We start from the raw sequence: 12,500 nt of genomic DNA, 5'->3' as shown, positions 1-12,500 counted from the left end.
ACAGGGATCTGTCCGTTAGCACAGGGATCTGTCCGTTAGCACAGGGATCTGACCGTTAGCACAGGGATCTGTCCGTTAGCACAGGGATCTGTCCGTTAGCACAGGGATCTGACCGTTAGCACTGGGTTCTGACCGTTAGCACTGGGATCTGACCGTTAGCACTGGGTTCTGACCGTTAGCACAGGGATCTGTCCGTTAGCACAGGGATCTGACCGTTAGCACAGGGATCTGACCGTTAGCACAGGGATCTGTCCGTTAGCACAGGGATCTGTCCGTTAGCACAGGGATCTGTCCGTTAGCACAGGGATCTGTCCGTTAGCACAGGGATCTGACCGTTAGCACAGGGATCTGACCGTTAGCACAGGGTTCTGTCCGTTAGCACAGGGATCTGACCGTTAGCACAGGGTTCTGACCGTTAGCACTGGGATCTGACCGTTAGCACTGGGATCTGACCGTTAGCACAGGGATCTGACCGTTAGCACAGGGTTCTGACCGTTAGCACAGGGTTCTGACCGTTAGCACAGGGATCTGACCGTTAGCACAGGGTTCTGACCGTTAGCACAGGGATCTGACCGTTAGCACAGGGATCTGTCCGTTAGCACAGGGATCTGACCGTTAGCACAGGGTTCTGACCGTTAGCACAGGGTTCTGACCGTTAGCACAGGGTTCTGACCGTTAGCACAGGGATCTGACCGTTAGCACAGGGATCTGACCGTTAGCACAGGGATCTGACCGTAAGCACAGGGTTCTGGCCGTTAGCACAGGGATCTGGCCGTTAGCACAGGGATCTGGCCGTTAGCACAGGGATCTGGCCGTTAGCACAGGGTTCTGACCGTTAGCACAGGGTTCTGACCGTTAGCACAGGGATCTGACCGTTAGCACAGGGTTCTGACCGTTAGCACAGGGATCTGACCGTTAGCACAGGGTTCTGACCGTTAGCACAGGGATCTGACCGTTAGCACAGGGTTCTGACCGTTAGCACAGGGTTCTGACCGTTAGCACAGGGATCTGACCGTTAGCACAGGGATCTGACCGTTAGCACAGGGATCTGACCGTTAGCACAGGGTTCTGACCGTTAGCACAGGGTTCTGACCGTTAGCACAGGGATCTGACCGTTAGCACAGGGATCTGACCGTTAGCACAGGGATCTGACCGTTAGCACAGGGTTCTGACCGTTAGCACAGGGATCTGACCGTTAGCACAGGGATCTGACCGTTAGCACAGGGTTCTGACCGTTAGCACTGGGTTCTGACCGTTAGCACTGGGTTCTGACCGTTAGCACAGGGTTCTGACCGTTAGCACAGGGATCTGACCGTTAGCACAGGGATCTGACCGTTAGCACAGGGTTCTGACCGTTAGCACAGGGTTCTGACCGTTAGCACAGGGATCTGACCGTTAGCACAGGGATCTGACCGTTAGCACAGGGTTCTGACCGTTAGCACAGGGATCTGACCGTTAGCACAGGGATCTGACCGTTAGCACAGGGATCTGACCGTTAGCACAGGGTTCTGACCGTTAGCACAGGGTTCTGACCGTTAGCACAGGGATCTGACCGTTAGCACAGGGTTCTGACCGTTAGCACAGGGTTCTGACCGTTAGCACAGGGATCTGACCGTTAGCACTAGTTCCTCAGAGCTGAATGAACTGCAGTGAACTCTCAAACACTGAGGAAATGGAGCTCATACCTGAGAGTGCTTAACCTCAACTATCAGTTCCACAAACAGAGGTGACTGTCAGGGTCTGGAAGTATCCAAAGCAATGAAAGAAAGAACGAATGAATGCATGAAAGAATGAAAAAAACCACTATAGTGAATTTACTTTGGTCCAGCCAAAGACACTGAGTAATGTAGTGATTGGTATTCACGTTGTGATTCTTGGATCCCATCACTTAAGGTGTGGTCATGAGCAGTGTTGGGGGAAGTTACTTTGAAAAGTAATGCATTACAATATTGCGTTACTCCCTTAAAAAGTAACTAATTGAGTTACTTTTTAAGAAAAGTAATGCGTTACGTTACTTTTGCGTTACTTTTGCGTTACTTTTTCTCACCTGGGCTGGGCTTGCTTTTTAGTTTTGTTTTTTAATAGCAAAAAAAGTCCTTTTTTGTGCTAATGTAAAGACCTCTTCATACCAAAATTGAAATAATAGGCCTCAGGCTGAGGTAAAAATGTGCTGCCATTCTGGATAATGGAGAATAGGACGCAGGAGAAAAACGTTTTACCAATAAAAACAAAAAATCTAGTAATTTTTGCTCATGGCTTAACTGAATCATCAAAGGTCAGCAGCACGACATTGGTCAATAAAGGTAGATTAAATGCATACAAATATTTGTTCTATTTAACATTTATATATTTGAGGTTTGAGTACTCTGATTTTGCATTTGACTGATTTTATTCATTTTGAGGAGGACAGAATCTTTATTGTGCGAGTTAGTCTAGAACTACAATAACCATCATGTTTACACACAACGCCTTTCCACTTATTTTTCACAACATGGGGGCAGGAGAGCTGTCAGTCAAATAAATGTGAAAAAGTAACTTGTGTTACTTTTTTGAAAAAGTAACTCAGATATTTTGTTGTAAATTTGAAAAGTAATGCGCTTCCCCCAACACTGGTCATGAGTACATCAGATGACCAGCTTCCTCTCTCTTAGTCTGGGACATTAGTCCTTAGAGAGTTGGTCTGATTTATCTTATCAATGAATGATAGAGGAATAAAGTTCATAAGATGCACATGTGATTAAGTTGAGTGTGGCTATGGAAGAGTTGCGTTATCTTATGGAAAGATAAACTGTTGTTTCTCTGAAACTAAGGTGAAGAACCTTATTAGTAGCTTTTAGTAGCTAAGGTGAAGAACCTTATTAGTAGCTTTTAGTAGCTAAGGTGAAGAACCTTATTTGTAGCTTTTAGTAGCTAAGGTGAAGAACCTTATTAGTAGCTTTTAGTAGCTAAGGTAGCTTTAGTAGCTTATTAGTAGCTAAGGTGAAGAACCTTATTAGTAGCTTTTAGTAGCTAAGGTGAAGAACCTTATTAGTAGCTTTTAGTAGCTAAGGTGAAGAACCTTATTTGTAGCTTTTAGTAGCTAAGGTGAAGAACCTTATTAGTAGCTTTTAGTAGCTAAGGTAGCTTTAGTAGCTTATTAGTAGCTAAGGTGAAGAACCTTATTAGTAGCTTTTAGTAGCTAAGGTGAAGAACCTTATTAGTAGCTTTTAGTAGCTAAGGTAGCTTTAGTAGCTTATTAGTAGCTAAGGTGAAGAACCTTATTAGTAGCTTTTAGTAGCTAAGGTAGCTTTAGTAGCTTTTAGTAGCTAAGGTAGCTTTAGTAGCTTATTAGTAGCTAAGGTGAAGAACCTTATTAGTAGCTTTTAGTAGCTAAGGTAGCTTTAGTAGCTTTTAGTAGCTAAGGTAGCTTTAGTAGCTTATTAGTAGCTAAGGTGAAGAACCTTATTAGTAGCTTTTAGTAGCTAAGGTAGCTTTAGTAGCTTATTAGTAGCTAAGGTGAAGAACCTTATTAGTAGCTTTTAGTAGCTAAGGTAGCTTTAGTAGCTTATTAGTAGCTAAGGTGAAGAACCTTATTAGTAGCTTTTAGTAGCTAAGGTAGCTTTAGTAGCTTATTAGTAGCTAAGGTGAAGAACCTTTGCTAGTAGAGTAAAAGTACCGCTCCTAAACACTACTCAAAGTAGGAGTAAAGAGCAGCCCTTGTGAAAGTGCTCAAGAGTCGTGAGTATTATGCTCTGAATCTTGCAAATTAAAAATGTAGCTTCCTCTTTTACGGATGATTCTCAGTAAGAACAAAAAAAACATGAGATCAACAGTATTTCAATATTTCTCCAAATTTTATTTTTGACTGCTAGCACTAAAAATACAGCCGTGTAATATTTGAGAAAGCAACCAATAATCTGATAACATTTATGACACCAGTCTGTAGAGGTTTTCTTGCGGTTCATTAAAAAAGGTTGCAAAGCGTCGTACATTAACAATCTTATGTTAAAAGTAGGGCTGTCAAAAGATTAATCGCATCCAAAATAAAAGTTTGTGTTTACATAATATATGTGTGTGTACTCTGTATATTATTATTTATATATAAATACACACACATTCATGTATATATTTAAGAAATATTTACATGTATATACTGTATATACATTTGTATAATCTATAATATATATCAATATAAATGTTTTATATATAAAAATATTTTTTTCTTAAATATATACATGCTTGTGTGTGTATTTATATATAAATAATAATTAACAGAGTACACACACATATATTATGTAAACACAAACTTTTATTTTGGATGCAATTAAGTTTTTGACAGCCATAGTTAAAAGCAGTTCTTTCTTTTTAAGACACATTCATTACTGCTTTAATTTCAGTGGATGTTTTCTTTGTTAAAAGAACACACTTCAGAAATCACAATCCAGTAACTCTAAAGTAAACATTTTCACCACTGGTTATTTTGCTTGTAATTAAAAACATAAACCTGATTTAAATATAAATCTGATGTTTTATGAAAGTTATTTGCTATATACATTGACGACAATTTTAAATCGCCATTAGAACACATTACATTAAAATATGCACTTGTAATGTGATTATAATTTTCACTCAAAATCTTTTCTTTATTATTAAAAACTCTGATTCTCTTATTTTGAATATATTTTTAATTTTTTATTGGATTTTCTTCTGATTTAATTATGCTGGTAAGTATATTTTGGAGTTGTATATATGATTTGTAATGAAGTGTACCGCCCCTTTAAGAAACACGTAACTCTGGACGCGTTGTCTCTTCGCTCAGTTGAGAAACTACGCTGAGATTTCAGTCATCATACAGTAACCAGCAACAACCATCTTTCATAAAGCTTATTATTATTATTAGCTTCTTATTATTCGCCTTGGCCAATCACGTTGACAGGACAAAAATAAACATAATGTAGCGACGGCAGGTTTAGGGAAAATAACGCAGTAAACATACCGATACAGCACTTACAATATACTCAAGTAAAAGTAAAAGTACACTGTTTTTAAACTACAATTCCTGAGAAAAACTCCTCAATTACAGTAGCGAGAGTATTTGTAATTTGTTACTTTACACCACTGCTTATTATGCATCAAACAAATAAACGAAAGATTATTTGTTATGAACTAGCATCCGTTATATTACCTCTAATGTAAATTAGAAAATGATAACCAAACCTCTTTCCAGAGACCTTGGCATTAAGTGATATTTACGTTGCACGTGGTTGAGGAAGCAGTCTGATGGCGGTGACTTCATCCACTGGTTGTGCTGGGAGACAATGCAGTGGGAAAGTGGGAAAGGAGCTGGAATCCGTTTTAACAGCCGTGAACACGAAGATCTGTGGGAGGCTGATCTCCTGGAGCACCTGAGGGTCCTTAATCTAGAACCCGCAGATGAGGGAACCTTGAAGAGAAGGTTTGCAGATGTGACAGATGTCTCTGTGTCTTCTGCCTCTGGGACACACACTCAGGACTCGCTCAATCCGCTTTGGTCTCTGGCATGGAGACTCGGGACGGGCTGTAGTCTCGCTGGAATAAAACTCTGAACGTAGCAGAGATGGAAACTCGAGTCTGCAACTTCGACTCGAGTCGCACTTAATTCACAAACAACTTGGACTCGCGAACAACTGACCTGAGACTTGACCTGAGACTTGACCTGAGACTTGACCTGAGACTTGACCTGAGACTTGACCTGAGACCTGACCTGAGACTTGACCTGAGACCTGACCTGAGACTTGACCTGAGACCTGACCTGAGACCTGACCTGAGACCTGACCTGAGACTTGACCTGAGACCTGACCTGAGACCTGACATGAGACTTGACATGAGACCTGACATGAGACCTGACATGAGACCTGACCTGAGACCTGACCTGAGACTTGACCTGAGACCTGACCTGAGACCTGACCTGAGACTTGACCTGAGACTTGACCTGAGACTTGACCTGAGACTTGACCTGAGACTTGACCTGAGACTTGACCTGAGACTTGACCTGAGACTTGACCTGAGACTTGACCTGAGACTTGACCTGAGACTTGACCTGAGACTTGACCTGAGACTTGACCTGAGACCTGACCTGAGACTTGACATGAGACCTGACCTGAGACCTGACCTGAGACCTGACATGAGACCTGACCTGAGACCTGACCTGAGACCTGACATGAGACCTGACATGAGACCTGACATGAGACCTGACATGAGACCTGACATGAGACCTGACATGAGACCTGACATGAGACCTGACATGAGACCTGACATGAGACCTGACATGAGACCTGACATGAGACCTGACATGAGACCTGACCTGAGACTTGACCTGAGACTTGACCTGAGACCTGACCTGAGACCTGACCTGAGACTTGACCTGAGACTTGACCTGAGACCTGACATGAGACCTGACATGAGACCTGACATGAGACCTGACATGAGACCTGACATGAGACCTGACATGAGACCTGACATGAGACCTGACATGAGACCTGACATGAGACCTGACATGAGACCTGACATGAGACCTGACCTGAGACTTGACCTGAGACCTGACATGAGACCTGACATGAGACCTGACCTGAGACTTGACCTGAGACTTGACCTGAGACCTGACCTGAGACCTGACCTGAGACCTGACCTGAGACCTGACCTGAGACTTGACCTGAGACTTGACCTGAGACTTGACCTGAGACCTGACATGAGACCTGACATGAGACCTGACATGAGACCTGACATGAGACCTGACATGAGACCTGACCTGAGACCTGACCTGAGACCTGACCTGAGACTTGACCTGAGACTTGACCTGAGACCTGACCTGAGACCTGACCTGAGACCTGACATGAGACCTGACATGAGACCTGACATGAGACCTGACATGAGACCTGACATGAGACCTGACATGAGACCTGACCTGAGACCTGACCTGAGACTTGACCTGAGACCTGACCTGAGACCTGACCTGAGACTTGACCTGAGACTTGACCTGAGACCTGACCTGAGACTTGACCTGAGACTTGACCTGAGACCTGACCTGAGACCTGACCTGAGACCTGACATGAGACCTGACATGAGACCTGACATGAGACCTGACATGAGACCTGACCTGAGACCTGACCTGAGACTTGACCTGAGACCTGACCTGAGACCTGACCTGAGACCTGACCTGAGACTTGACCTGAGACCTGACCTGAGACCTGACCTGAGACTTGACCTGAGACTTGACCTGAGACCTGACCTGAGACCTGACATGAGACCTGACATGAGACCTGACATGAGACCTGACATGAGACCTGACCTGAGACTTGACCTGAGACTTGACCTGAGACCTGACATGAGACTTGACCTGAGACTTGACCTGAGACTTGACCTGAGACCTGACCTGAGACCTGACCTGAGACTTGACATGAGACTTGACATGAGACTTGACCTGAGACTTGACATGAGACCTGACATGAGACCTGACATGAGACCTGACCTGAGACCTGACATGAGACCTGACATGAGACCTGACATGAGACCTGACATGAGACCTGACATGAGACCTGACATGAGACCTGACATGAGACCTGACATGAGACCTGACCTGAGACCTGACCTGAGACCTGACCTGAGACCTGACCTGAGACCTGACCTGAGACCTGACCTGAGACCTGACATGAGACTTGACATGAGACTTGACATGAGACTTGACATGAGACTTGACATGAGACTTGACATGAGACTTGACATGAGACTTGACATGAGACTTGATATGAGACTCTTTTTGTCCGAGTTTGACAAGGGCCAGATTGTGACGGCTAGACGACTGGGTCAGAGCATCTCCAAGACTGCAGCTCTTGTGGGGTGTTCCCGGTCTGCAGTGGTCAGTCTCTATCAAAAGTGCTCCAAGGAAGGACCAGTAGAGAACCGGCCACAGGGTCATGAAGGACCAGTAGAGAACCGGCCACAGGGTCATGGAGGACCAGTGGAGAACCGGCCACAGGGTCATGAAGGACCAGTGGAGAACCGGCCACAGGGTCATGGAGGACCAGTGGAGAACCGGCCACAGGGTCATGGAGGACCAGTGGAGAACCGGCCACAGGGTCATGAAGGAACAGTGGAGAACCGGCCACAGGGTCATGGAGGACCAGTGGAGAACCGGCCACAGGGTCATGAAGGACCAGTGGAGAACCGGCCACAGGGTCATGGAGGACCAGTGGAGAACCGGCCACAGGGTCATGAAGGAACAGTGGAGAACCGGCCACAGGGTCATGGAGGACCAGTGGAGAACCGGCCACAGGGTCATGAAGGACCAGTGGAGAACCGGCCACAGGGTCATGAAGGAACAGTGGAGAACCGGCCACAGGGTCATGAAGGAACAGTGGAGAACCGGCCACAGGGTCATGAAGGAACAGTGGAGAACCGGCCACAGGGTCATGAAGGACCAGTGGAGAACCGGCCACAGGGTCATGGAGGACCAGTGGAGAACCGGCCACAGGGTCATGGAGGACCAGTGGAGAACCGGCCACAGGGTCATGGAGGACCAGTGGAGAACCGGCCACAGGGTCATGGAGGACCAGTGGAGAACCGGCCACAGGGTCATGGAGGACCAGTGGAGAACCGGCCACAGGGTCATGAAGGAACAGTGGAGAACCGGCCACAGGGTCATGGAGGACCAGTGGAGAACCGGCCACAGGGTCATGAAGGACCAGTGGAGAACCGGCCACAGGGTCATGGAGGACCAGTGGAGAACCGGCCACAGGGTCATGAAGGAACAGTGGAGAACCGGCCACAGGGTCATGGAGGACCAGTGGGGAACCGGCCACAGGGTCATGAAGGACCAGTGGAGAACCGGCCACAGGGTCATGGAGGACCAGTGGAGAACCGGCCACAGGGTCATGAAGGACCAGTGGAGAACCGGCCACAGGGTCATGAAGGAACAGTGGAGAACCGGCCACAGGGTCATGGAGGACCAGTGGAGAACCGGCCACAGGGTCATGAAGGAACAGTGGAGAACCGGCCACAGGGTCATGGAGGACCAGTGGAGAACCGGCCACAGGGTCATGGAGGACCAGTGGAGAACCGGCCACAGGGTCATGAAGGACCAGTGGAGAACCGGCCACAGGGTCATGGAGGACCAGTAGAGAACCGGCCACAGGGTCATGAAGGACCAGTGGAGAACCGGCCACAGGGTCATGAAGGACCAGTGGAGAACCGGTCACAGGGTCATGAAGGACCAGTGGAGAACCGGCCACAGGGTCATGAAGGACCAGTGGAGAACCGGCCACAGGGTCATGAAGGACCAGTGGAGAACCGGCCACAGGATCATGAAGGACCAGTGGAGAACCGGCCACAGGGTCATGGAGGACCAGTGGAGAACCGGCCACAGGGTCATGAAGGACCAGTGGAGAACCGGCCACAGGGTCATGAAGGAACAGTGGAGAACCGGCCACAGGGTCATGGAGGACCAGTGGAGAACCGGCCACAGGGTCATGGAGGACCAGTGGAGAACCGGCCACAGGGTCATGGAGGAACAGTGGAGAACCGGCCACAGGGTCATGAAGGAACAGTGGAGAACCGGCCACAGGGTCATGAAGGACCAGTGGAGAACCGGCCACAGGGTCATGGAGGACCAGTGGAGAACCGGCCACAGGGTCATGGAGGACCAGTGGAGAACCGGCCACAGGGTCATGGAGGACCAGTGGAGAACCGGCCACAGGGTCATGAAGGACCAGTGGAGAACCGGCCACAGGGTCATGGAGGACCAGTGGAGAACCGGCCACAGGGTCATGAAGGACCAGTGGAGAACCGGCCACAGGGTCATGAAGGACCAGTGGAGAACCGGTCACAGGGTCATGAAGGACCAGTGGAGAACCGGCCACAGGGTCATGAAGGAACAGTGGAGAACCGGCCACAGGGTCATGAAGGACCAGTGGAGAACCGACCACAGGGTCATGAAGGACCAGTAGAGAACCGGCCACAGGGTCATGGAGGACCAGTAGAGAACCGGTCACAGGGTCATGAAGGACCAGTGGAGAACCGGCCACAGGGTCATGACGGACCAGTGGAGAACCGGCCACAGGGTCATGGAGGACCAGTAGAGAACCGGCCACAGGGTCATGAAGGACCAGTGGAGAACCGGCCACAGGGTCATGACGGACCAGTGGAGAACCGGCCACAGGGTCATGAAGGACCAGTGGAGAACCGGCCACAGGGTCATGACGGACCAGTGGAGAACCGGCCACAGGGTCATGGAGGACCAGTGGAGAACCGGCCACAGGGTCATGGAGGACCAGTGGAGAACCGGCCACAGGGTCATGAAGGACCAGTGGAGAACCGACCACAGGGTCATGAAGGACCAGTAGAGAACCGGCCACAGGGTCATGGAGGACCAGTAGAGAACCGGCCACAGGGTCATGGAGGACCAGTGGAGAACCGGCCACAGGGTCATGAAGGACCAGTAGAGAACCGGCCACAGGGTCATGGAGGACCAGTAGAGAACCGGCCACAGGGTCATGAAGGACCAGTGGAGAACCGGCCACAGGGTCATGACGGACCAGTGGAGAACCGGCCACAGGGTCATGAAGTTCAAATTCACTAGATAATCCAAAATAAGGCACACGTTGATGCAAATATGACTTATATTACGTTGAATCTATAGAACCGGCCACAGGGTCATGGGCGGCCAAGGCTCATTGATGCACATGGGGAACACATGGCACACAGTCAGAGACACACACACACAGACACACACACACACACACACACACACTTGTCTCACTCACACGCACACTCTCGCACACACACACACACACACACACACACTTGTCTCACTCACACGCACACTCTCGCACACACACACTCCTACTCAGCAGTTTGATGGAAAATCTGTGTCATTGCTGTTCTCACTTCCTGTTCTCGATGATTTGAGGGGCGTTGTGTTGCTTGTCATACACTCTCACTCTCACTCACACACACACACACACACACACACAGTCTGAATGAGTGTGTTCTGTCTCCTCAGGTCTGATGGTTGAGGTCAGTGTGTGACGCTCAGAGTCTCAGCATCGCTCATCATGTCTGCTCTACAGGTACACACACACACACACACACACACACTCGGCAGAGATGAGGGAGTGCATGAGGGAGTGTGTATTAATGATGTGTTGTTCCTCTGGTAGGCAGCATGGCCGCCCGGCACCGAGTGTGTGGCCAAGTATAACTTCCAGGGCAGCACCGGGCAGGACCTTCCCTTCTGCAAAGGAGACCTGCTGACCATCATCAGCGTAACCAAGGTAACAGCCAATCAGGAGACAGCTGGTGATGTCATGTGACACTCTTAATGTTAAGCTTCGGTCAAACATCATTTTTTTTTTATTGATAGTATGATTTTTTTTTTTTTTTTGCACTGAAAATATTCTTTGCCATTTTAGAACACATGCATACATTTTGATATATTTGAGTTATATAAAGTGTCCAAATGTTGAGAAATGATTGATCTCTCAGATGCTCTGGTTGTGTTTGAAGGACCCGAACTGGTATAAAGCGAAGAACGGCGTCGGCCGAGAGGGAACGATTCCTGCAAACTACGTCCAGAAGAGAGAAGGAGTGAAGTCTGGAGGAAAGCTGAGCATGATGCCGTGAGTACATGAACACACACACACACACACACACACACACACACACACACGCACTCACACACACGCACTCTCACACACTCACACACTCACACACTCACACACACACACACACACGCACACACACTCACACACACACTGATGTATTGATGATCGTTCACATGAATGTAATCAGATCATTATGGTATGGCATGTTTTGAATATTCAGTAAATCTCTCGTCCTCGGCTCAGATGGTCAGTCGGGTCTCCTCATGATGTCACGTCTGTGATGGCCCAGAGTGTGTGTGTGTTTCGCTCATTACCCAGAATCCTCCACTCAAACACAGTTCTCCTCTAACGTCATTAGATTTGAACAATCGCAGCGAGTCTGAACTGAGTCTGCTTGCGGATTTCAGTGACTGCAGCCTGGATCGATGACCTCTGACCTCAGCAGTTGCTGTTTGATTGACAGTTCTGTTTTTCTCTGTGATTCAGAGCTGAAGTTTCTCAGTGAAATGCAGAAGTGAAAGAGTGACGTCCTGCGGTTCGGCTGCTGAGAAGAGCCGATATCTCTGAGCAAACGTTACGCCCCTTTCAGAAGATGTGATCTAAACCTCTGGTGTCTCCAGATTGTGTGTGTTTGTGTGTGTGTGTGTGTGTGTGTGTGTGTGAAGTTTCAGGGCAAAATACCCTCAGATCATTTATTATCGCATCAAATTTGCCCCTATTTGTGCGAGCAAAACACGCTGTTTGTGTGTGTGTCCCTTTAAATGCAAATGAGCTGCTGCTCCCCGCCCCCCTTCCATAAGAGGGCGGAGCTTCAGATACTCAACAACAAAACAGGCCAATCTCACTCAGACTAATGTCAGAAATGACACTAGAAGCCGTGAGGGA

The 12,500-nt window shown here is 47.9% G+C and overlaps 2 protein-coding genes across 2 annotated transcripts in view; one reads left to right on the top strand and one right to left on the bottom strand.

Annotated features, from left to right (window-relative positions):
• The window catches only part of LOC307132052 (uncharacterized protein), a gene marked incomplete at both ends in the record, with an annotated part of 279,581 nt that extends 272,297 nt beyond the window's left edge, over window positions 1-7,284 (bottom strand). The window contains 8 exons of the mRNA XM_079826185.1: window positions 5,233-5,287; window positions 5,651-5,825; window positions 5,922-6,173; window positions 6,318-6,401; window positions 6,582-6,701; window positions 6,786-6,845; window positions 6,930-7,061; window positions 7,247-7,284. Coding sequence (XP_079682311.1) covers window positions 5,233-5,287; window positions 5,651-5,825; window positions 5,922-6,173; window positions 6,318-6,401; window positions 6,582-6,701; window positions 6,786-6,845; window positions 6,930-7,061; window positions 7,247-7,284 — 916 coding nt within the window. The remainder of the gene's footprint in view (window positions 1-5,232; window positions 5,288-5,650; window positions 5,826-5,921; window positions 6,174-6,317; window positions 6,402-6,581; window positions 6,702-6,785; window positions 6,846-6,929; window positions 7,062-7,246) is intronic.
• Window positions 1-12,500, top strand: part of LOC307131457 (cytochrome P450 1A1-like) — a 174,793-nt gene that overhangs the window by 6,634 nt on the left and 155,659 nt on the right. Inside the window, 3 exon segments of the mRNA XM_079825118.1 lie at window positions 11,015-11,081; window positions 11,172-11,285; window positions 11,518-11,630. Coding sequence (XP_079681244.1) covers window positions 11,067-11,081; window positions 11,172-11,285; window positions 11,518-11,630 — 242 coding nt within the window. The 5' untranslated portion in view covers window positions 11,015-11,066.

This window comes from Gobio gobio (assembly GCF_949357685.1).
Source record: "Gobio gobio genome assembly, chromosome: 9".
Classification (NCBI taxonomy): domain Eukaryota; kingdom Metazoa; phylum Chordata; class Actinopteri; order Cypriniformes; family Gobionidae; genus Gobio; species Gobio gobio.
This window is presented reverse-complemented; position numbering and strand designations above follow the sequence as displayed.